The sequence below is a fragment of the Aricia agestis genome, chromosome 5, assembly GCF_905147365.1.
Source record: "Aricia agestis chromosome 5, ilAriAges1.1, whole genome shotgun sequence".
In the NCBI taxonomy this organism is placed as follows: Eukaryota; Metazoa; Arthropoda; class Insecta; order Lepidoptera; family Lycaenidae; genus Aricia; species Aricia agestis.
In genome coordinates this window covers 8688389-8712328 of record NC_056410.1, presented here as the reverse complement: position 1 = coordinate 8712328, position 23940 = coordinate 8688389, and the positions used below count along the sequence as shown (strand labels likewise).

General features: G+C 37.2%; 1 protein-coding gene across 9 annotated transcripts in view; it reads left to right on the top strand.

The window, feature by feature from the left end:
- The window catches only part of LOC121726793 (tropomodulin-1), an 80860-nt gene extending 60977 nt beyond the window's left edge, over nt 1-19883 (top strand). For 3 of the 9 annotated variants that reach the window (XM_042114314.1, XM_042114310.1, XM_042114316.1), the window contains exons 3-12: nt 3844-4011; nt 4571-4694; nt 6136-6251; nt 6826-6930; nt 7365-7493; nt 9112-9234; nt 9606-9753; nt 10499-10745; nt 11773-11826; nt 17415-19883. In XM_042114314.1, the coding sequence (XP_041970248.1) occupies nt 3844-4011; nt 4571-4694; nt 6136-6251; nt 6826-6930; nt 7365-7493; nt 9112-9234; nt 9606-9753; nt 10499-10745; nt 11773-11815 (1203 nt within the window). In that variant the 3' untranslated portion in view covers nt 11816-11826; nt 17415-19883. Of the gene's footprint in view, nt 1-3843; nt 4012-4570; nt 4695-6135; nt 6252-6825; nt 6931-7364; nt 7494-9104; nt 9235-9605; nt 9754-10498; nt 10746-10930; nt 11016-11326; nt 11377-11772; nt 11827-17414 lie in introns of all 9 variants that reach the window. The other 6 variants (XM_042114313.1, XM_042114311.1, XM_042114318.1 and 3 more) reach the window with 6 other exon arrangements.
- Nucleotides 19884-23940: the final 4057 nt, after the last annotated feature.

The following is a 23940-nucleotide window of genomic DNA, read 5'->3' as shown; positions in this document are numbered from 1 at the left end:
GCAGCTCCGGCTTTTTGGTTACTATCAGTCCTGGTTTCCCGTTTTGTTACAGCGGGCAGTCTGCTTTTCCTCCACACCTCTGGCTTAGGCACTCTACACTTTACAGACTAGCACTAATGTGAAGTCAGGGTTGAAAGAATTGTTATAGTTAAAAGTTAATTTTAACTTCTTATTTTTAGATAAAATAAAAAGAATCAAATAATTCTTATTCCTTATTATAGTGCCGTCTTCAGACTATTTCTGTACTCAATCTTCATGTTTTTGAAGTCGGTACCAGCTTACCTTAGCCTAAGTTCTATATCAAGGATCTCAGAACTTTTCTGGGCTGGTAGCGACTTCAAAAGCATGAAGATTGAGTACAGAAATAGTCTGAAGACGGCACTATAATAAGGTATAAAAATTATTTGATTCTTTTTTTTAGATTATTTTTAAGAATATTACTTTTGTTTTTAACTTGAAAGTCGTTTTTAATTTTTTGTTAAAAATAATAATTAACGAAATCTTCCTGTCAGGCTAGGTTTTATAAATTTGAGACATGGCACTCTTAGTCATCCCAATTTTTCTATGTATATTTGGTTCACAAGTGGCGTTGTTCGTAAAGATCAAAGATGAATTTGCTAACCACTTCCAATGCAATTCATCGCATTACATATTGTGTATACCTAAAGGTTAAGGGTTTAGCTAAAACACTAAAACTTGATAGAAAACCTTAAACTTTTACGGATAATAATTTTTGAGAAGGTGCCAAAAAATTATCTTCTTACTTGAAATATGATATTTAAGATTAAGGTAAGGGACAAATTTTAGTGAAGCTATGACAATTATGTATCAATTATTCTTAACGCAAAGGACATGTTAAAAGAGAATTGCACTAAGCTAAAAGTTAACATAAGGGACTGAATTGTATTTTAGGGCGGGTTGCACCAACTTACTTTAACTATAACTTTACACAAACGCCATTTTTGACAGTTCTTCTTTATCAGCAGCGCCCTCGCCCACGTTCATTTAAAGCCTCGTTGGATCAGCAACGTCTTCTGTCAAATTCTGTGATCAAAGTTACGGCTTAAGTTAAATTAGCCTTAACTATAACCATAATACTTTGACCATAACATTAACCACGCCTCTGGTGCAACCAACCCTTAGCAGCATTTACGTAATTTTTTTTAACACATACTTAAAAATATTCACGTCCGTTAAATCATTTTTTTTAGGAAAAAAACCTGTCTAGACTTTCAAAAATGTGTACTGTAAGGGACATTTTTTTAACGATAGAGGAATTTCAAGTATTCCGTACCGTAAGATTGTAATATGACTAAGCAGACTAAGTGATGGATTGTAAGCAACCAGTTTTGATCTTTATGTTATCTAAAATAGATGTAATCTAAAATCTTTAAGTTTCAATTGATACCACTGATCTCAAAATGAGTGCCACCCTTTGCTATCAAAAGCAATGAGCCAAGCCTTTAACCTTTTCAAGTTACCTTACTGAATAAAAAGAACCTTGAATATTATAGCAATCCTAAATGGTGTTAAATTGAATGAGTAATCTAAACAAGTTCATGTAAGAGCAACCCACATTGTATTGTCATGTTCTATTTGCAGTCAAATTTATCCTAAATCAGAACTTATATAATTTGTTTTAAATTATATAAGTACTTTAAATAATATAAATTTTTATACAAAATGTTACAATCAAGATGACCCGGTGACTTCATATCACTTTTCCCATTACAGGGTGTAAGAAAACTAAGCGTTATTAATACTTTAATGTATTTATTGTGTTTAATGGTTGTGAATGGGTCCCTTAAATAAGTTTTGCTGCGAAAATAGCAGCACTGAAAGATAAACTTTTTTTCACCTCTGTATGGGAAAAAATCATGATGCTCGGGCGCTTGCCCATACAAATCACAAAAAAATTGCTCTTTCAGTGCTGCTACTTTCACAGTGGACCGTATATAATATATAAGGGGCATATAAAAACTCTAAAGTATTATGATTTATCACTTTCTTTTGTTACACCTTGGTCCTTGTATAATCCTTGTCTGGGCTTCCCCAAATATTTTAAAACTAAATTTAGCCAAATTGGCTAAGCCATTCTCAAGTAAGACTAACAAAATTGAAAACACTCATTTTTATTAATAAGTAAGTATGTATATAGATTATTTTAAATCAGAACTTATTGTTCCCTTATAAAAACTATCTTAATTTTTTTACAGTAAATTTTACCGAAATTATTTTGGTGACACACTGACAAAACCTGCATGGGTTATTAATTATTGGAATGAAACATTAACTGTAACAATTCCAAAATTAATTACCATTAAGGTTACAATTCATTAACTTAATAAGGTCAATGTGTCGAAGTCCGGCATACTTTTCTAAAATTAAAGTTTAACATAATTTATTGACTTGAGATTCGCTTTTTAAAGTAACTTGTGTCATTGGAAATTAAAGGCTATATATTAATTAGACCTATAATGATCTAAAAATAATCTTAGTTGCCGTATTTTTTTACTTACATGGTATTTTTTTAAAACTCGGCATGTAGACGGACTTCCCTTACAGTTTGAGGTAAGTCCGTCTAGCAGCAGTATAGCCATAACTTGTGAAGTAAAATGCATGGCAACGGTTTCTAGCAAAGCCGCAAAACGGCCATTCAAATATGTGTTTAAGGTGTCGGTAATAAGGCATTCCAGAGAAAATTAATTTTATATCATTTTAAGGCAAGTCCGGCATATCGTAAGTCTAAGTGGTTGCAAACATTTTCATTAAAATTATAGTGCATTTTTTGAAAAATTAAACACTAAGTATAAACATAAATGCTTATTACAACAAAATTATATTAATTAGTGCCGGTAAAATCAACAAATTTGCTTCATCATCATTTATGGGATGAGACATTTTTCAACATACTCCCCTACTTAATTTTGATTTGATTATTGTTATTGATATGTCTACTTAATACCTATTTTTTTTTTATTCCTTCATATTAATATTTAGTTATTTTTAGTTTACGTGGCAGATTGGGGCCATGCACGCGAAAGTTACGCGTTTTTACCATTATTTTCGCCGCTCAATTAAAATTATAAGGGTTGTTGGTCCGGGAGGTAGGATTTTTTAAGAAAAGTTCCTGCTCTTTAAGGATCTTTTTTCAAATTTTGATTATCTCAAATAATTTTTGGTTTTTGGAATATTAAAAAAACCAAACCCATCTTTTTCACTTAGTAGTTTATAACTTTTGCAATTTTTATCAGCCCCTCTTGTATATTTCCTTTTTTCGTGCAGTAAAATTTGGGCAATCATTTAGTAGTCCATAGTTTAAATGCAAATTAACAATAAAGACATGTATATATTTTGAAAAGGTTGACAATATCTGATTCGAGGCAAGACCGGCATATGAAGGCCTTTCCTTATGAAAACTAGACGGACTTCCCAATTATTGCAATTTTAGGTTAGACACATGTTGCAGGTGATAATAACGAAATTAAAGCGATATTAACGAATCGAACACCAGTAATAAGTAAAAGGATCCCTAAATTACTTATGTAATCCAAGAAACTCCAAAAACTCCTTCGTATTCCCACTCTTTTTAATTTTTTTGGCAGAGACTTACACTCCGATTGCGAGTACAAAACGGAAAAAAAATTTGAGATCGTTTTTTTCGTTACAGGTAGTTAGTAGCGATATGTCTGTTTCTTAGATCAAACTAACTTTGCAATATTGTTTTACCCACTGAGCCATATAAAACTAGTCGTTCAAATATGGAAGTTATTGCCGCTAGACGGACTTACCTCCCAGACGGACTTCGACACATTGACCTTATTTTAAATATTTTACTTACAGGACAATTGTTTACCCCCATCACTACGGAATAACTATGCATGTGAAAAGGACCCCACAGGACCACTCAACCGTAAGAAGTTAATTGAACACATCAACAAACAAGCCTTAGAGACACCTGACAGACCAGAGGTGAAACCTTACGTAGCTGGCGTTGTACGAGGTAAAAAGGTAAATATAGTTTCTATTTGCTTTGTAAATAAACAACACAATACTTCAAACACTTCAAAATTTTTTTTTTACTAACCTTAATTTTGTTATACAGTATGTACCTTTAGCCCCAATTTCACCAACGACTGTTAAAGTTAACGCTCGAATTAGTATCACGTTACCTCTTTTGTTTTTCTTATGAATGAAAGAGAAGACATGACAATTTAACAAGCTGTTAACACTAACAGACGTTGGTGAAATTGGGGCTTAACCTATTAATGCGAATTTTTTGTTGTTCTGTTAAATATGTAAACCCTTAGTAATATTATAGTAAATTAGCACATTGCCAAATTCTACATTGTTGTATTGACGAAATAAACTTGTTTTAAATAATAATAGGAGTTGAATTCAAATTGGCATTGCAATATCCTCATGTAACAATAAAATACTCACAAAAAATAATAGACAAGATAAGCATCAGATAACTATAAAGTACTTATAAACAATGAAAAAAAACAATGGATTATAGTTATGTTTGCAGTAAATAAGTATGTTAATATTATACTTAAAACCATTTCAGTGGATTCCCCCACCACAGCCAGAAAAGATGCGTGATGCTGAGGAACAGATTGCTATAGATCTTGGTGATGAATATGAGCAAGCGCTCACTGGTGCTACACAAGAGGAAATTATTGACCTTGCCGGTGAGTTCCTATCAGCATCCATTATTATTTATTAGAGTTGCAAACCGTCGATAAGTAGTAATACCTCCTAACATTTTTCAAGAAATCAACTTCAAGAGCAATATCTCTTAATTGACGGATTACAAGAATACATAAGTAATAGTATTTTTATATTGCAGTGAATTAATCAATACATATTTTTGTAATAGTTTCATTAGGAGTTATAGGAAAAGTCTGTAAATAAAATCTACAGCTAGGAGGTATTTGGACTTGAATAACAAAATGTTATGTGATCATGTTTGCTTGTTGTTTCATTTCGTTTGCGTTAAGTTTGCTGTGACGCTGTGTGCTCATCAGAAAGTCAATATTGGTGCTTATGTATAGATTGAAAGCTAATATGGTACCACCCTAGTATTGTTCATCATTCGTCTGACGTTGTACTAAAAACTTAATGCAATAATTAGACTGCATAGCTAAAATGCCTCAGCAAAAATTGCTGTTATATTAAGGGTTTTTTACTTAGTTATCTTGAGATCATTCTAAACTAACAAAGTTTTCTGTGCAACAAAAATACATCTATATTTTTGGAAGTATTAATGAATTATAAATTTTAAAAGTCATGTTTTATTTATGACATAATATTATAATGATCATTTAAATACATTTTTATTTCTTCGAAAGTTGCAATGACTTTGTGGTAAATTGGCTATGCTCCAGTGTCATCTTATTCATGTGTTTTTATGATATAATAAAATGTTTGTCATGTATAAATATAATTTTATATATAAAAAAAATAGAGCAATGACTTGCTACCTTCAACTTTTGCTTTCTACTGAACATAATTATAGATTTTTACAAAATTAGCTACAAGTTTCTGTTATTTTTATCCTTTCTAATAGCTACTTTTCAAAAAGACTAACAAAATATTTACAAAACTTCGATGAAATCCTGTAAAGATAACATAATATTATGATATTTTATTCCTGCTACTGAAACTGCAGTGTGACCGACGGGAGAGCCATGCTTCGGCACGAATGGGCCGGCTCGACCGGAGGAATTCCACGTTCTCACAGAAAACCGGCGTGAAACAGCGCTTGCGCTGTGTTTCGCCGAGTGAGTGAGTTTATCGGAGGCCCAATCCCCTACCCTATTCCCTTCCCTTCCCTCCCCTATTCCCTCTTAAAAGGCAGGCAACGCACCTACAGCTTTTCTGATGCTGCGAGTGTCCATGAGTGACGGAAGTTGCTTTCCTTCAGGTGACCCGTTTGCCACCTTATTTCATAAAAAAAAGGATTCTGTGAATATATAAAAAGGTTCTGAAACATATTATTATAAGCTGATTCGGGTGTTCTAGATTAAATAATGAAGATGCAGTAGTGTATTCAAATTCCAGTGTTGTTGGCATCCTGTAGTCGTCGTCATGAAAATTAAAACTAAAGAGTTATATTATATATTGTTCCAGCTATTCTTGGATTCCATTCCATGATGAACCAGGATCAGTACCACGCGTCGCTCCTCAACAAGGGCCAGCCTGTTGGCCTCGGCTGGGACGGCATCACAAAAGCTACTAAACCCAAGGTATGTTATATATAACCCAAGGTATATGTCGCTAGTGCTATATAAGCTGAAGTGTTTATGCAGTGGCGGCTTTACCCATTGCGCGGCCCCGGGTGGAAGGTCTTTGCGAGGCCCTGGGCGGCACGTATTTGCACGGCTGTTTTATCTTAGTTTATCTCACGGCCGTTCGTGAGATAAACTCACGAAAAATACCTTGCGAAGCCCTTGCAAGAGCGAGACGCCGGGCGATTGCCCTCTTCGCCACCCCCCACTCCCTAGAGCCGCCACTGTGTTAATGTGATATAATATGACATATTTTCATATACAGGGTGTAACAAAAATAAGCAATAATACTTTACGATTGTAACGCGTACAGTGTTCCTTGTAGAGAGTTCACTGTGAAAATAGCAGCTTTTGTATGGGCAAGGGTCCGAGTTTCCCCATACAAAAGTGAAAAAAATTTTGGTCTTTCAGCGCTGCTACTTTCACAGTAAACTCTCTACAAGGAACACATACACATCCTAAAGTATTATCACTTATTTTTGTTACACCCTGTATAAACAATTCTCTAATATATTGTTAAATAACATTACAGGTGTACCCCATGGACCCCCCCAATGACACAGACCCCGACGACACAATAAACAGGGTGAAGGAAAATGACCAGAAGCTGACTGATCTCAATTGGAATAATATTAAGGTAACTTTCACCTTTGTATTTATATTCGTAAATGTTTTTTGTCCTAAAATGTAGTGCAATAGTTTCATTTGTAACAAAGAGTTACGTTAAGCTTCAGTCTCGAAATCAGCGAGTATCAGGGCGGGAGCGGCGGCGGCGCGTTTGAATGTATAGATTAATATGGATTAGCCGTCTAGTACAACGTGCGGCGAGCAGCTTTCTAGACCTGTCCATATAAATCTATACATTGGAACGCGCCGCTGCCGCTCCCGCCCCGTTGTCCGCTGATTTCGAGACTGAAGCTTATGAACCTAACAGATAGCAGTAATACTTACTGCTATCTATATCTTAGGTTCATAATTCTGATCACTGACCGGGAAACCAGCGATCAATAGCAATAATTATTTTGCTTAGTAACGATTAAAACTAAATAATTATTCTACTTATAATTCCAGAATATAAGCGACGAGAAATTCGAGAAGCTGTTCGAAGGTCTGAAGACGAACACTCACCTGGAGGTGTTGTCGCTCGTCAACGTCGGCCTTAACGACCGCACCGCGCAGCTCCTCGCCGACGCACTACAGGTACTATCAGAGAAGTTGATTCCTATGCAAATCGGGGACCTAAGTAGTTTGGTTGCGTTACGTCAAACCCAGCTGACAGATCACAATTAACATTGAATTGACATATTCGACCAAATAACGTTGGTCTGTCAATTGCATAGGAATCAACTTCCTCGATGGTACAACTATTGCCCAGTCTTGCTCATAGAAGGTGTTTGAAATTCTATTTGGCGCAACGGATTTGCAGGCGTCATCTACTTCTACACTAAAGACCTACGAATAATAAAACTAAAGAAACGTAACTCCCATTACTTCAACCGTTTTGAATTTGGTTCTTTTTCGCACACTAAATTAACATGGCAATAGCAACGAAACACTAACACTCAAATTTACGAAATAAAGCCGTTGACATTAATTGTCACTTCTATACATTTACACAAAATTGTGTACCGAATACATGCATTAAGTATGCATGTATTCGGGTCACATTTTGTAGACTCGTGGACAAATTTTTTGACACACTCTTCCTTAGTTTTTATTATTCGTAGCTAAAGACAGAACACTAATGAGGTTGTTTGAAATTCTATTTGCCACCAGGTGCCGCTATGTAGCTTTAGGGTCTATCATGTCAAACTGCTGTCATTTGTCACGATATAGCTGTCATGTGTCATGATAATATGCCTAAGAAATATTATAAGATTAAATTTTAATATCAATAAATATATTATTATGTAAAGCAGATAGACGATTAGATAGTTGTATTATTATTTTTTTTTATTAAATAAGGGGGCAAACGAGCAAACGGGTCACCTGATGGTAAGCAACTACCGTCGCCCATGGACACTCGCAACATCAGAAGAGCTGCAGGTGTGTTGCCGGCCTTTTAAGAGGGAATACGCTCTTTTCTTGAAGGTTTGCAGGTCGTATCGGTCCGGAAATACTGCTGGTGACAGTTCATTGCAGAGTTTTACAGTGCGCGGCAGAAAGTTACGCGAAAAACGCACTGTGGAAGACTGCCACTCATCAAGGTGATGAGGATGGTATGTTTTTCGCGTGGGACGATAGCGAAAAGTTGCAGGTGGTATGATTCCGAACAAATTTACCTGCTTAACCTAAATATAATCATTGAAGGTGTTTATTTATGTATCTTTTCCAATAGCTAGGTAGAGTAGGGCGCCGTGAAAATTATTGCGACGTGTAACTGCGCCGCAGGCTGAAAAAGATTGGGAACCCCTGGCCTAGGTATCAATTTTTGACGTGGGAGAGCCATGCTTCGGCACGAATGGGCCGGCTCGACCGGAGAAATCAAAAAAACGTCCTCACAGAAAACCGGCGTGAAACAGTGCTTCCGCTGTGTGTCGCCGAGTAAGTGAGTTTACCGGAGGCCCAATCCCCTACCCTTTTCCTTTCCCGACCCTCCCCTATTTCCTTCCGTACCCTCCCCTATTCCCTTCCGTACCCTCCCCTATTCCCTTCCCTACCCTCCCCTATTACCCCTTAGAAGGCCGGCAACGCACCTGCAGCTCTTCTGATGCTGCGAGTGTCCATGGGCGACGGAAGTTGCTTTCCATCAGGTGACCCGTTTGCCACCTTATTTCATAAAAAAAAAAAATCCTCAACGGTACATTACGTGTTCCAGGTAAACACGGGTCTGCGCGTGGTGAACGTGGAGACGAACTTCATCAGCCCGCCGGGCGTGGTGCAACTCGTCCGCTCGCTCCTCACCACGCACACCGTCGAGGAGTTCCGCGCTTCCAACCAGGTACAGTAACCGATTGCTTATTAAAAAAAGGTGTCAAGGGACACCCGGATGGAACGAAGTTATTTCTTATGTGCATAAAAATCTTGTATACTTACACTGAAAAAATAAAACAAAAAAAATAGCCGCTACACTGTTCAATGCGAGAGATAGAGAGACAGAGAGGAAAACACGCGACACACACTTTCGTGTGTGACGCGACATGACACTTTTGTGTCGTTACAACTTTTCGTTTAGCCCCCTTTCGCAACGCGCGATAAGAAACTTCGTTCCAATAGTAAAATCGAGTTACAGTTCGGAAATATTATGAGGAATAATAAAATGTAAAAAAGAGGATTTTTAAAGGTATTAACGACCAAGTTTTATGTTTCCAGAGATCACAAGTCCTCGGCAACAAGATCGAGATGGAGATAACCAAGCTGGTCGAGGAGAACCCCACTCTGCTGCGGCTCGGCCTGCATCTCGAGTACAGCGACGCGCGACACCGCGTCGCCAGCCATCTGCAGCGAAACATCGACAGGAGTGAGTACAACACTAGTTATACGATAAACTGGACAGTAGGGAGGCGATAATGTCGATACATCACGCAGTGGTAACAAGGGACTGGAGCCTTTATATTTTAATGGTTAAAGTACTGCTGGTCAAAAGTTGAGTTGTCGATAACTCAACCAACCAACGGAGTGATGCAGAAGTATGTGAAGTAAGAAAGGTATAATTATTGTTATACCTCATGTGTTAAGCAGTCATGGACTGAAATAGAAACAGCTATCGTATTGTATAGAAGGATTCGAACGGCAGTAATTTAAGATGTGATTTGATATAAGTACACATCTAAGTGACAACTATTTATTTTACTATTTTCTTTTTTACATAATGATAACTGATTAAGGCTTTATTATTTCCTTGATCACTCTTCACATAGATCATGCGCTTTCACAATACGTCATAATTTCAACAGAGGCGACGAGTACAAAGTTCGGCAAATACATTAACAATAGATTGCGGTCCGGATGGTGTCGGGGCCGCGTCGGGCCGGTCGCTCACTAGTAATCACATACTTATATCGAGTTCCATTAGCATCGTAACAGTCACCCGCACGTCGAATAACGGTAGCGATTTGACATCCTCGCTTATTAACTCATTAATCGAAAATCGATAAATATCGATATCGACGATCGGCACGACACTACCGTCACTCATCGACACGACAGACTCACCAGTGTTGGACGACGAGAACAGGTTCGATAAATGATATCGATATTGTCAGATTGCCGTTTGCTAAAGAAAAGTAGCGTGTCGTTAAGTTTACGACTCCCGCGCGGAAGACCGCCTGCAGTGGGAGTGGACAGTAGCTTCTTCAATCTGACCCCGCCCAGCGCCGGCTCGCTGACTCCGCCCGCCGACCGCAAGATGGATACCGCTCAGTCGACGCCGCGAGCCCAGAAACAGACCGGGAAAGCCGACGATAGATTCGTGATGGCGGAGCCCCCCGACATAAACCCCAACCCCCACACGTGAGTTACGCGAGCGACTCACAGAATCACGCGTGCCCTGGGTTATGTTGTTTGACGATACGGAATCGATCACTCGCGATAATCGGTGAGGACGATCGTTTCCGACTGATCGATTCCGCATCCGTGTAACGGGACGGTATGTGTCGCACTGTTTGCCATAGTCACAGTGTTTTATTCCATTACAGTACGGAAAGACCTAACGCTGCGACTTCAGTTCAGGTTCTTTAACAATCTGCAAAAAGGGGCGCGTAGTCAATAGAGTATGGACAGGTCAGACCCTCGAGGTTCAGTTGGCACGCCGGCTATAACATACTTCGCTTCGATTAAAGCTTATTTTAAAATGTCGATTGACTCTAATCACTTACAATAATATATCTGTGCTGTTTCGGACGCATTAAAATCGATCTATTCTTTCTCAAAATCTTAATTTTACATATCTATGAATCGTCTTTAAAATCTATGATGTAAAACATTCTTTTATAATATCTAATAGCTAAATATCTTTTTTCTATTTTTTTAAATGCAGTAATGTTAAAGGGATATGCAAATTGTTTTAAAATATGTAATTTGGTTTTTAGCAGCAAGGGAGCTTAGAACAAAATAATAAATAGAATCCACGCCAATCCTAGTGGTAAAAGAAATACATTTTTTGCGCGATTGCTCTCGAGCAGTGTTAACTGTTTTTCAGCTCCGACGCTTAAGCTAATATGAGTTTCCGCTTAGGCGTTTAGAAGGAAACGTGGGGAAGACGAACTCACTGTTTGATGTGTTCTATAACTTGTCTTATGAATTTCTCGCATGAGTTTGAACTAACAGAATGCCGAGTTGAGCATGAGATGTGCTGCACCCCAAAATATTTTTACCTGTTCCGACTACATCTTCGACAGTCACGTGATCTAATACTAAATAATTAAGTGTCCTTATGATATTATGCTTATGATTTATATAAAGATTAGTACGATCACCTGACAGTCGAAGATACGTATGTATATAAAACCCTTACGATCTGTCGGTGTGTGTATTGCAGTACGCCAGCAACGACGGAGCCAGAGCGGCGCTTAGAGCCATGATCATCGTTGTGGTGAGTAAACCTTTGAGACCTACATTTAGAATCACTATAGGCAAAAGGTAGATAAAATTTGCAATTAAAAGTTTTATTTATTGGTCTCTTAAAGACCAATCTCATCTTCTATAAGGGCCGCGCTACACCGGAATGGCAGCGGCGAGGCGAGCACTTTCAGTGTTATATGATTTTAAGTTTTATCTTCATTATTGTAATACATAGGATTGCTTGAGAAGTTTACGGCCGCCCGTGGCCGCGATTTATAATGAAGATAAAGTTTAAAATCACATGTCACTAAAAGTGCTCGCCTCGCCGCTGCCATTCCTGTGTGGCGCGGCCCTTAAGGTAGAAAAAGTTGTGATTAAAGTAAGTTGTCAAGTTATCTACATTTGCTTCTTTAATCGATAAAAATTCGAACAATAAGAAATAAAACACGATTTGAGACAGATTATTTAATTAAAACTGTTGTATATAATATTGATTTAAGACATAATAGGATATGTTAAATGTGTTTAGAAGACGAATGGAAATGTATGAAACACAATACCACGAGACTAACAATAATTATTATTTTATTACTCAATGGTAATAAAATATTACCTAATTGGTTCGATAAGTTACTAATTGCAAAAGATATCAATGTCGGCATGTCATTATATCAGATATGTCAGGTTATGGAGAATAGTGTTTTACACTTTATGTATTATTAATAACTCTTAATATGTAATTATTTGGACGTCAATATGTATGATGCCTGAATAATTTACCAAGGGCCTGTTTCACCACTTCTGATAAAGTGCTGAATAGGCTATTCACAGCTTTTTCGAAAGATTCTCCATACTTCATCTGTCAAGTTAAGTCGTGGATAGCCTATTCGGCACCTATCAGGAAGTGGTGAAACAGGCCCTTAGTCTACATCCATGCCATAATATGATAAATATTAACTCAACTTTTTGCTCTCTTTCTGATACTGGAAGATACATTACAGTCTATAGATAACGACAGCAACATAGACTAGCAATTAAAGCGTACAATAGCGTTAATATAGATTGAGTGACATTAGACTTTGTGTTTGTAATAGTTATTGTATCGATATGAATATTCTATTCTCCGTAGCTTGTGTGTTTGCCACCTGCGCCCCGCACGTATGTGCACCTTTTTCCTACTGTTTATTCAACCGATTGGTTCTAAGAATAAAAAAAAGCATAGGGTAATAAATAAACTATTTTAACTCGTACCTACTGACAGTAGTTACACATGATCGTTAATTGATAATTATTTTTAATTATTTCAGTACCAACTTATTACTAGAAATTATTTTAATACCGATGAGTCAAAGTATGTTCTTTATGTACTTACTCGTAAGTAGATTTTAAATTCTTGTACATCTATTATCTATAATAATTCTTTTGCTAATTGAAATTCTGTGAATAAATATATTTTAAGATTTATTTACGCCAAAAATGGCAAATACTTTTTTAATTATATAATTCCGGAATGTTAAATTAACATTTTATGGTAATTAATAGCTGTTGCCCGCGACTTTGTCCGCGTGGACTTTAGTTTATAGCGCGCGGTGTCAACAAAATTTGTGTCAAATTTAAAAACTTTTTAAAACCCTGGTAAGTGGTACCCCTCTTAGGGCCGCGCTACACCGGAATGGCAGCGCTGAAAGTGCTCGCCTCGCCGCTGCCATTTCGGAGTAGCGCGGCCCTTAATTAATCAAAATACCCAAAAACAGCTGTGCAGTGTGCACATAATCTATACTAATATTATAAATGCGAAAGTATCTCTGTCTGTCTGTCAGTCTCGCTTTCACGCCAAACGCCAAAACTACCGAACCGATTGTAATGAAATTTTGTATACAGATAGTCTAAAGCCTGAGAAAGGACATAGGCTACTTTTTTACTGGAAAAAAGGGTTGTCAGGGGGTGAAAATGCGTAAATTTGTTCAAATTAAGTTAGTTCCAAAAATTCATAATAGATGGCGCCGTGCGTCTTCTACATCGCGCTGACGCTTGCTCAAAAGTCTTTCTATAAGAGGTGGTATCATTTTACATTTAAGTTTTGATTTTTTTCGATTGTTATATCTATTCTACGGTATTAAATAACTCAGTACTTTATCTGTGCAGTGACGTAACCTTAAACCTATCAATGATAAATAGTTTATGGGTAAAGTTGTGTAATTGGGGGGCTAAATAAGCTTTAAAATTTGGCATAAAATATAAAGTTTAATATAAAAAAATGAAATACTTATTGTGTGCACACTGCACAGCTGTATTGATTTAAGGGGTACCAGGGTTTTTTTATAAAAGCTTTTGACACCAATTTTGTTGACATCGCACTTTATAAACTGAAGTCCATGCGGACGAAGTCGCGGGCAACAGCTAGTCTACACTACTATTATAAAGAGGAAAGATTTGATTGTTTGTTTGTCTTGAATAGGCTCCGAAACTACTGGACCGATTTGAAAGATTCTTTTACCATTGGAATCCTACATTAATTCTGCTGAACATAGGCTAAATTTTATTTTGGAAAAAAATAGGGTTCCGTAACATATTTGGGATTTTCGGACGCAAGGTGTAAAAAATCAACCAGAAATGTTACTTTTTTCGCGTACGCTGCCTAAACTATAAAAGATAGAACCATAAAATGTTCTAAGTAATTGTAGATCTTTTAAATATCTACAAAAAAGTCCGCGACACACTATACCTATCTATGTTGAGTGAGGCACAATAAGCATTTTTTATTTAAAAAAACTTGAAATGTTTTTGGACTACATTTAAATGTCTTTATTTTACTCATGGCATTAATTCTTATCAAAATAAATTATTTCATTACTAAGTACAGTTAATGTAGATAATATTTGGTCTTTGAATGATTAAAATTGGACGTTTGGTTTTAATGTTATGGCGAAATTAAAATATTACGATTTCTGCTGCACGTTGCGAATTGGGCGTCGTTAAGGCGCGCCGCGCGGGTGTGCTCGCCCGGAGAGTCCACGTAAATATTACCTCGATCATGGGAATCGCAGACACAATAGATTTATAATATAATAGTTATGCGACAGCCGGGTGCCGCTTCATTGATGGGATAATATTATAGTGCTTCATTAATTCATTACATTTTGAATGACTATTATTTTTGATTACAGGCTAAATAGTGTAAACCATTTTTATGTTCTGCTTAACATAAAGATTGACTAAGAAATAAAGATTGAAAAAAAATATTTAAAAATCAATGTCCACCCGTGCGAAGCCGGGGCGGGCCGCTAGTAACTAATAAGTATGATTAGTTCTATGTTACAATGAAGTAAAAAATAAAACGCCATCTGTTGAATCGTATTAGAACTAAAATGTTCATTGCATCGATATATTTCTGGATTTTTTATAATATTATACATAAAATATATTTAAGATTTTTGATATTTTATTTTAATACACATCCAAGACCCAGGAACATTGAAAACTTTTTGTTTCGCCTGCGGGGCTCGAACCCAGGACCCCCGGGATGAGCGCTGGCCACGTGCAATGCGAATTCATTTTCATCGATATTTTCATGGAAATAAGATATTTTCCCACGTCAAAATGTAGCCTATGTCCTTTCTCAGACTCTAGAATAACTGTGTACAAAATTTCATTGCAATCGGTTCAGTAGTTTTGGCGTGAAAGCGAGACAGACAGACAGACAGACAGACAGAGATACTTTCGCATTTATAATATTAGTATGGGTTATGAAATTATGACGCAAGTACCTTGATAGTTGATATTTTTTTTATACATACAACGAGCTTTTGCCCGCGGCTTCGCGCGCCTTAAGAAGTATTATTATATACAAACTTTCATCCCCTATTTTAACCCCTTGGGGTTGAAATTTATCAAAATCCTTTCTTAGCGGATGCCTACGTCATAACAACTACCTGCATACAAAATTTCAGCCCGATCCGTCCAGTGGTTTGGGTTGTGCGTTGATAGATCACCATGTCAATCAGTCACCTTTGAGTTTTATATATAAAGATAAAAAGGGCTTATAACATGATGGATCTTTGTGTCCACTAATTTAACATTGCCATATTATGTAAAAAATGTGATGTCAATGTAGTATCGAAGTGAGCGTCTCGCCTTCTAAATGTGGCGTCTTAGCTTCAGAGCTAAGCAACAAGTTAGAATAATGACATAAATCTTTTAATGTTTTTCTGAGGTTACAGTCACAATCATAAAGTTATTATACCTAGCTGAATAGAGAAACAAAGGCCTGAGCAAGAGAGATGTCACTATCAGTAACACTGCGTGGTAAAAAGAGACGTGTGATACATGGCAGCAGCACTCTTTTTTTGACGTCCAGTCGGCACGTGCCGCACGTTGACAATTTAATCTCATAGAATGCATGTTCAATCATGCTTGTGTAAGTGTATGCGTACACATATTTTTCACACAGATGAAAACCAATTTCGGTTACGTTTGACAGCTCGAGATTATTACTCTATTCCGCTAGGTATATTAACTTTATGGTACGGTATGGTAACAATACAGTTCGACTCGGATTCGGAAACTTACCCGTTATTGGCCAACGCTTAATCGCGAACCGACGTTGACCAATAACCGCATGGCAAGTTTCCGAATCCGAGTCGAAAGGCATTGTAAATTGTCAATGTGCCATCGAAGAAATTGATTCGTAGGAAGGTGACGGACCAACGTCTTTTTGTAAGGTTATGCCAATTCAATGATAGTCGTGATCTGCCAGCTAGGTATGGAGTGTAGATGGAGGAGAACTATCTCTGTATGTTAAAAGTGTCCGCTGAAATGCGTTAAATTATGGTGGCGCTACAGTAGCAACAGGGTAGATTTTAAATCATTTAGCAGCTTTTATTTCAGCTATTTTAGGTTATATTTTTCAAAATATATTGGTATTAACCCAGTAATTCTGTGACTCGGCTATTCGGCTAACTTCAATTTATATATTGTCACCAACGGCTACCATACCTTTTGCTGCAGCTATCGCCACTCTTGGAGGATTTTTCAACTGTTATTTACTGCGTACAGCTGGACACTTTTTCAAACATCCCCCATATTAGATAGTTCTCCATCTACCCTCCATACAGCTAGGTTTAACTGCATTTTTTTTAACCAAACAACGTCATCTGCCTATGATTCAACATCTTAATATTTTTCGTTCAATCATGAACATTAAGCAGCCTCTACACGTTGGCCGTGTTTGCCGAACAGAAGAGGACGGCGCTATACTAAAAAAAGAGATTGAATTATTTGCGTCTTTCTTTCTGGTATAGCGCCTTCCCCTTCTGTTCGGCAAACATGGCCAACGTGTAGATAGACTCTTAAACACACTGTTTTATAAAATACGTAATCCTCATCATTCATGACTAGCCTATAGACCGTTCAGTGTTATTTTGCTTCTAATCCTTATACGACATAAATACCGTTTGAGAACTCCGAGACATCAGAGGCAGTGTCAGAAAATAGCTCCCACTATGCAACTGCAATTTGACACACACAATTCACACGGAGTATTATCTCATTGTAATTTTGGAGGTGAAATAACATTGAACTATATTGTGATTTTTTAAAATGTTTCTGTTAATGTTGCAGGTGGTCGCGTGCGGCGCGTGAGCCGGTTCACCCGCAGCGCCAGCTACGTCGTGGGCTGGATACCGTGAGCCCCGCGCCTTTGTCACTGTGTAGTCCTAGCTTTGTACCCACACCACTCTTCTGCCGCTGCTAGAATTGAGGATGACCTACACTTTCGACTTATTCTCGTAACTGTTTCTAATATGCTGTTTACATTCAGCCCTGTAAGCCAGGGAAGAGGGTGGCGCGAGAAGAAATAGTTACTCGCACTGCCACCCGCATAAAATTGAAGGTATCATGGTATGGCATCGCAGAACAAGTTTATGTCACGCATATAACGTGGATCGGCGTCAAAGTAGAAAGTCAATTGATAAAGATTTAACACTCGATAATTCTTGCAGTGATATCGGTGGTGCAACCAGGGCTACTAAAGAACAGTAAGCAGCTATGCTGTTGAGAGAGCAGTTCGATGCCAGATGCATGTTCATTGTTCAGTCTTTTGGCAGCTCACCTGGTTGCGCCAGCAGTCCCAAATAAGATATATTTAAAGAATCACCTTGATTTTAGCAGCGCAAGAGTTGCCTATTTCTATGAACTTTTTATAAGAATGTTTATGCGAGGCTAGTTAAAAAGTAAAGCTTTTTCAATGTTGAATATAATCTTTTTAATTATGCTTAAAATGTATGTCTACTACACCTATTATAAAATTTATGTTTAATATTTAAAAGACAAGAGATTTTTGTATTTTTTTCAATTTTTTTTAAATAAAATCTAAAAGTACTGAATGTAGGTTACATTTCTGAAATGATTCGAAAAAACAGTCTGATGAAATTGATAATTAAACGTTTGTTTCTTGCTTAAGAACACATTTTCAGGTATAAATTGACTACACAATTGCAAAGAAAGATACATTTTGTAGGAGTGACTCAGAATGAACGGTTGCAAGAAATGTGATTGAATATGACAAGATCTTTGACATTCTAAATTTAGAAATGGTAAAGGCAGGTCCTTTCTCAGCGACAAATTTAAAACAGCGATATTACGTACGAAATCACAATTCTTGAGTAATGAACGCAATGGAAAGTAAAAATATATTTCTAATCTTAGAGTGCTAATGAATTATTAATTTAATAATTAATTTATATTGTAATATATTTTATTGTGCACATTCCATTAATGCATAACATGCTTCTCGGTTTGATATGGGCGAAGTGATATGCATAGACTTTTGCATAATTCGGTGTAATGTATATTAAAATGTAAATATTTTGTAATAATTTTAGTGCAAGCTTCACATATTTCACGTTAAAAAAGAACTAGAGATTGTTGTTTTACATTACCATAATATGTATAATATTTTTTTATTTTAAAATGCCTCTTGAATAAAATATAATATGAATTGTATGTACGTGTTTAAAATTATGTGTAACGTTTTATGAAATTTAAATTTTGTGTGCGATTGCAAAAACATAATATTCTCTAATTAATTGTTATTTGAATTGGTAAACAGCCTGGCAAGAGAAGCTATGTTCTGTATCAATGGATGAAAATGAAACTTTTGAAGAAGCACTAGGTTTCTGGATGTCAGTAGACCGCTTTTAATGTTATACCCATGTCTTTGAATAGCAGTAAAGTTTGAACCCTTTTTTGATACATGTTGCAAGTTGTATGTCAACGCAAATGTGTGCAAGTTGACATACAACTTGCACACATTTGCATTACGTACACGCAATATACGCTCGTGCGTACAACTTACACTACCGAACGTACGTGCTTAACATTACAATACAGTCACTGCACAGCTATAACTTTTTGCTTCTTTAAAATTATTGCTAACTTTAATAATGTAAGAGGAGTTTTTGGATGGTGAGAAATAGTAAGAAAAGGGTATTCTGTAATCTGTATTACCAAACTAGCCAGCGAAATAACTTTTTTTTGTGAACTGAAAGGGGTTTAGAATTTCTTTGTATGACACAAGTGCATGCTTGTGATGAAAGAGGTGCCTTATTACGAGTAAAACAACTTTAATGATAATTGACACCTAATACCAAAACGATTTTTAATGCATTTTACGTTGCGTTATTGCAAAATGAATTTCAACGTCTGTTTGAATATTGTGTAAACGATTCTCACCAGTCAATAACATCCCCACTTTTAAGTTTTATGTATATTTGATAGTGAAACTGGGGTCGTAGAATCCATAACATTGTGATAAACGTCATGTTTTTCCATATAAATGTATCGCTTTGACTTTTTCATATTAGATTTGAATGTAAGGTGATTATTTGTATATGAATTTAGATTTTTAAAAATATTTTCTTTTATTTTAATATCGTTAAATGAAAACTTTATATGCCTAAATAATTCTATTGTAATAATTATTAGTTTACTGGCTTAGAAGCATTTTGGTCCAACAGAAAATTGTTTGTTAAAGCCGAGTAATGTAGTTTGTGACAAAAAAATGAAATAAAGCACGTAAAATAAAAATAAGAGATCTTGTTTTATTTTAGACTAAATAATTTGGTTTATTGTCCGTAATAAACCGTACTCTTAAACATCGATAAGCGCGTCTCGAAATCAGCGGGCACCGGGGCGGGAGCGGGCAGCGACGCGACGACGGCGCGTTCCAAATTCCAATGTATAGATTTACTAGCTGTCCCGGGCTCCCGGCAATATTGTTTTGCCATAATATAAAGTATTTCGCCCATATTATTTCATTGAAGTGACTAAATCAGTATGGCACCATGGCAACGTTTTGACGTTGCCATGGTGCCATACTTATAACACCCCTCTTTTTTTTGGGGGTTAATTAAAAAGTATAAGTATTAACTTTTTAATATTTTCAACAAATTAACTTAGGACTAAAATCTAAATCTATTTAAATCTATAAACATATGAATTATGATACTACTTTAAGTAGTTCCTCAAATGGGTCTAAATGATTTAAACGAATTCTTCTCCGCCAAGTGAACAAACACAACTGTGAAATCTCTCTTTTTGTGTTTATTGCGGAATCGTTTTATAAGGTTCAGCCACTGGGATTCTTTTTGTTGGGTGTATGTCCCGTCTGGTGCCACAGAGCTTTGTTCGGGATCACTGTTGTTAACCCTCTTGCGTATAATATATCCATGCTCAGGAAGGCAAAATTAATTAGGTATATGTTCCCCAATGGTCTGTGTGAATTCTGGAACCTTCCTGAACATGTTTTTTTATTAGAGGCACCAGTACTTCTGTTTTCCCTCAATATCAGGACAAACTTCAAGCCTTAAATCATCCTTTCCACTTTCAATCATGCATATTACCCAGAGGCCTTCTATGTGGTGGCCTCTTTTATATTTTCTTTTCCCACATTTTGAATTACTAATTTTCACTATTTTATTAGGACCACCAATTTTATTTTTTTGGTCTTGGTGTTCCAGCACATACACTACAATAGCCTCCGTTGATTTCGAAAGACCTTTTTCATTATCATCTCGGGCAGATTGTAGCCGTGTTTCATGATATGAGCATTTATTTGCAAATTTATTTATTATACGTGGGAGAGCCATGCTGGGGTAGGTACCCGCTAAACTACATGTAGACCAAGAGCCTGCGACGGCCAGACTTTCTCATTTTAGAAAAGTCAGTTCAAAGTTTTATACTTTAAGAAAGTTTAAGGATGTCTGGCAGTGGGGAGCAACTGTCAAAAATATCCGGCATAAGACGAAGAACATAGGTAAGTAGCTCCATAGTTACTGGTCGTTCTTACTTCTTACCTCTGTATAGGTCACAAACAGGTAAACTTTCAGCTTTTCTCAAATGAGGAAAGTCTGGCCGTCGCAGGCTCTTACTCTAATGGTGCTCTATTCCTCGCTTAAGACAGAAAGACAGAGTTGCGGGTACGATAGAAGATGTCGCAACCGGTGATCGTCCACATTGTGCGTGCGTTGCGTTCCTGGTACTCACTCAAGACCTAAATTTAATGTGGGCAAGATATATGCTGCGAGGCCCCCTAAAATATATTTTGCGAGGCCCCCTGATGAAAGACGCGAGATGACGGATTTGTTGAGAGAAATATTTTTTTGATACTTACTCAAACTTTTATTTATAAAACTATTTGCTTATTTATGAATAATATTGAGTATCAAAACTCGTAAATCTTTAAAAAAGCCTCGTGGTCCATTAAGGGGCACGAGGCCCTTAGACCGCGAGCGCGAGGCCGTGGGCGGTGGGCGGTCGCCCACGTCGCCTACGCCTTACGCCGCCTCTGCTTGTATTTACAAATAACAGCTTACTTACTTTAAATCCTTACTCTTAGCTCTTAGGCCAAAACTCTCTTTACAACCATTTATCAAGAATAGGCATGATGACTATTTTTTTTCTTATCGGTAATTGAAATTTGAAAGACACTAAAAAAATAGAAACATCGTTAAAAGAATGACTCTGATAGCTTAAAAATTCACCAAGATATGACAATTCAAATATCTCATAAAAAAGACATGCCCGAAACGCTCCATACAAAGTGCTACGAAAGTATGACGTCAGTCTTTCGTAGTTTGTACGCATCGGGAGACAACTTTGTTAGACAGGTATATTAAATATTGCGTTTATGAAAGTGGTTTCATAACAAAAGTTGCTTTTAATTGCATAAGTTATCGAATTTTATACAAATATTAAGAAATTTAATTGAAAAAAAATTCGACTTGAATATCCAACTTTGAAGGCGCATAACAAACTACCGTAAACAAAGCAACTACCGTCGCCCATGGACACTCGCAACATCAGAAGAGCTGCAGGTGCGTTGCCGGCCTTTTAAGAGGGAATACGCTCTTTTCTTGAAGGTTTGCAGGTCGTATCGGTCCGGAAATACTGCTGGTGACAGTTCATTCCAGAGTTTTACAGTGCGCGGCATAAAGTTACGCGAAAACCGCACTGTGGAAGACTGCCACTCATCAAGGTGATGAGGATGGTATGTTTTTCGCGTGGGACGATAGCGAAAAGTTGCAGGTGGTATGATTCCGAACAATTCCTCAGAGCACTCCCCGTGATACAACCAATAGAGGATGCAGAGTGAAGCTACATCTCGGCGTAATTCCAGGGGGTCCAAGCTGTTTGAAACACTATGGCAGTCAACAATTCGAGCAGCCCTTCGTTGGATACGATCCAGAGGGAGCAGTTGGTATTTTGGCGCCCCTGCCCAGAGATGAGAACAATATTCCATATGAGGCCGAACCTGCGCCTTGTAGAGTTGTAGGCGTTGGTCCGGACTGAAGTACTGTCCCGCTCTGTTAAGAACACCAAGCTTCTTCGTGGCTAATTTGGCCTTACCCTCAAGATAATATCGGAACTGGTCTTCGCTCGATATGTTGACGCCAAGTATCTCAATGCTAGGGGAGATGGTTAAAGATGTGCCCTCGAAACGAGGATATACGACCATTGGTGACTTTTTAGTGGTGAACGCGCAGACTTGTGTCTTGGTGGGGTTGAATTGGACTAAGTTACGTCTACCCCATTCAGAGACCTTCTCCATTGAATTCTCCACCTTAGACACAAGTTCGTTTCGACTCTCAGTGACATTTTGCCGAGAAATATTAGGGGAGCCGGTATATACAGCATCACCTGTACTATCATCCGCATAACAATGAATGCCGTTGGTTTGTAACATGTCATTGATATGCAGTATGAATAGAGTAGGCGATAGCACACAGCCCTGAGGGACACCAGCATTAACAGACTGAGTTTCCGAGCATTCGCCGTCAACTACGACCTTTATGCTTCTGTCTGCTAAGAAACTAGCATTTCGCTAATCTTTGACCTAATCATCATCCCTATTCAGTTTGAAATACTAGACATTAGTTACATCACTTACACCGCGTCAATTGCTATACTGTGACCGCGTAGTGTACAAAGGAACAAGGATGAATAAATTATAGTGCCACAACCTGGCATACAGGTTGTGGCACTATAATATTCAATCTTGTAAAATACATATACAGTGTGTAACAAAAATAAGTGATAATACTTTAAGGTGTGTACGTGTTCCTTGTAGAGAGTTCACTGTGAAAGTAGCAGCGCTGAAAGACCAAAATTTTTTTTCACTTTTGTATGGGGAAACTCGTGACGCTCGGGCCCTTGCCAACACTTGCATAGCGCATTCCAATAATTATTAGATAAATACAGGGTGTAACAAAAATAAGTGATAATCTGTCTGTTACCTCTTCACGCCCTTCTGGGTAACAGACAGACACACTTTCGCATTTATAATATTAGTATGGATAATGGATATGGATTTATCAGTAAAGATAGTTGTCGTAGGTACAACCCAAAGAGAATATACTCGTAATCACACTTGTGACAACCTTCAAGATCTGTAGAAACCTTGCCTCTTAAAAATATACCTATCATAGAACCTGTGACTGCAGCAGTGCTGCTGCGTTTATCCTTATTATGAGTTACGACTTGAATCTTTTACCTACAGTGTGACTAAAAGTGGAAAAAAAACGTTTTTAAAATATTAAATATTTATTTTCGATGAACGATGATGATTAAAGGATGGACAAATAAATAC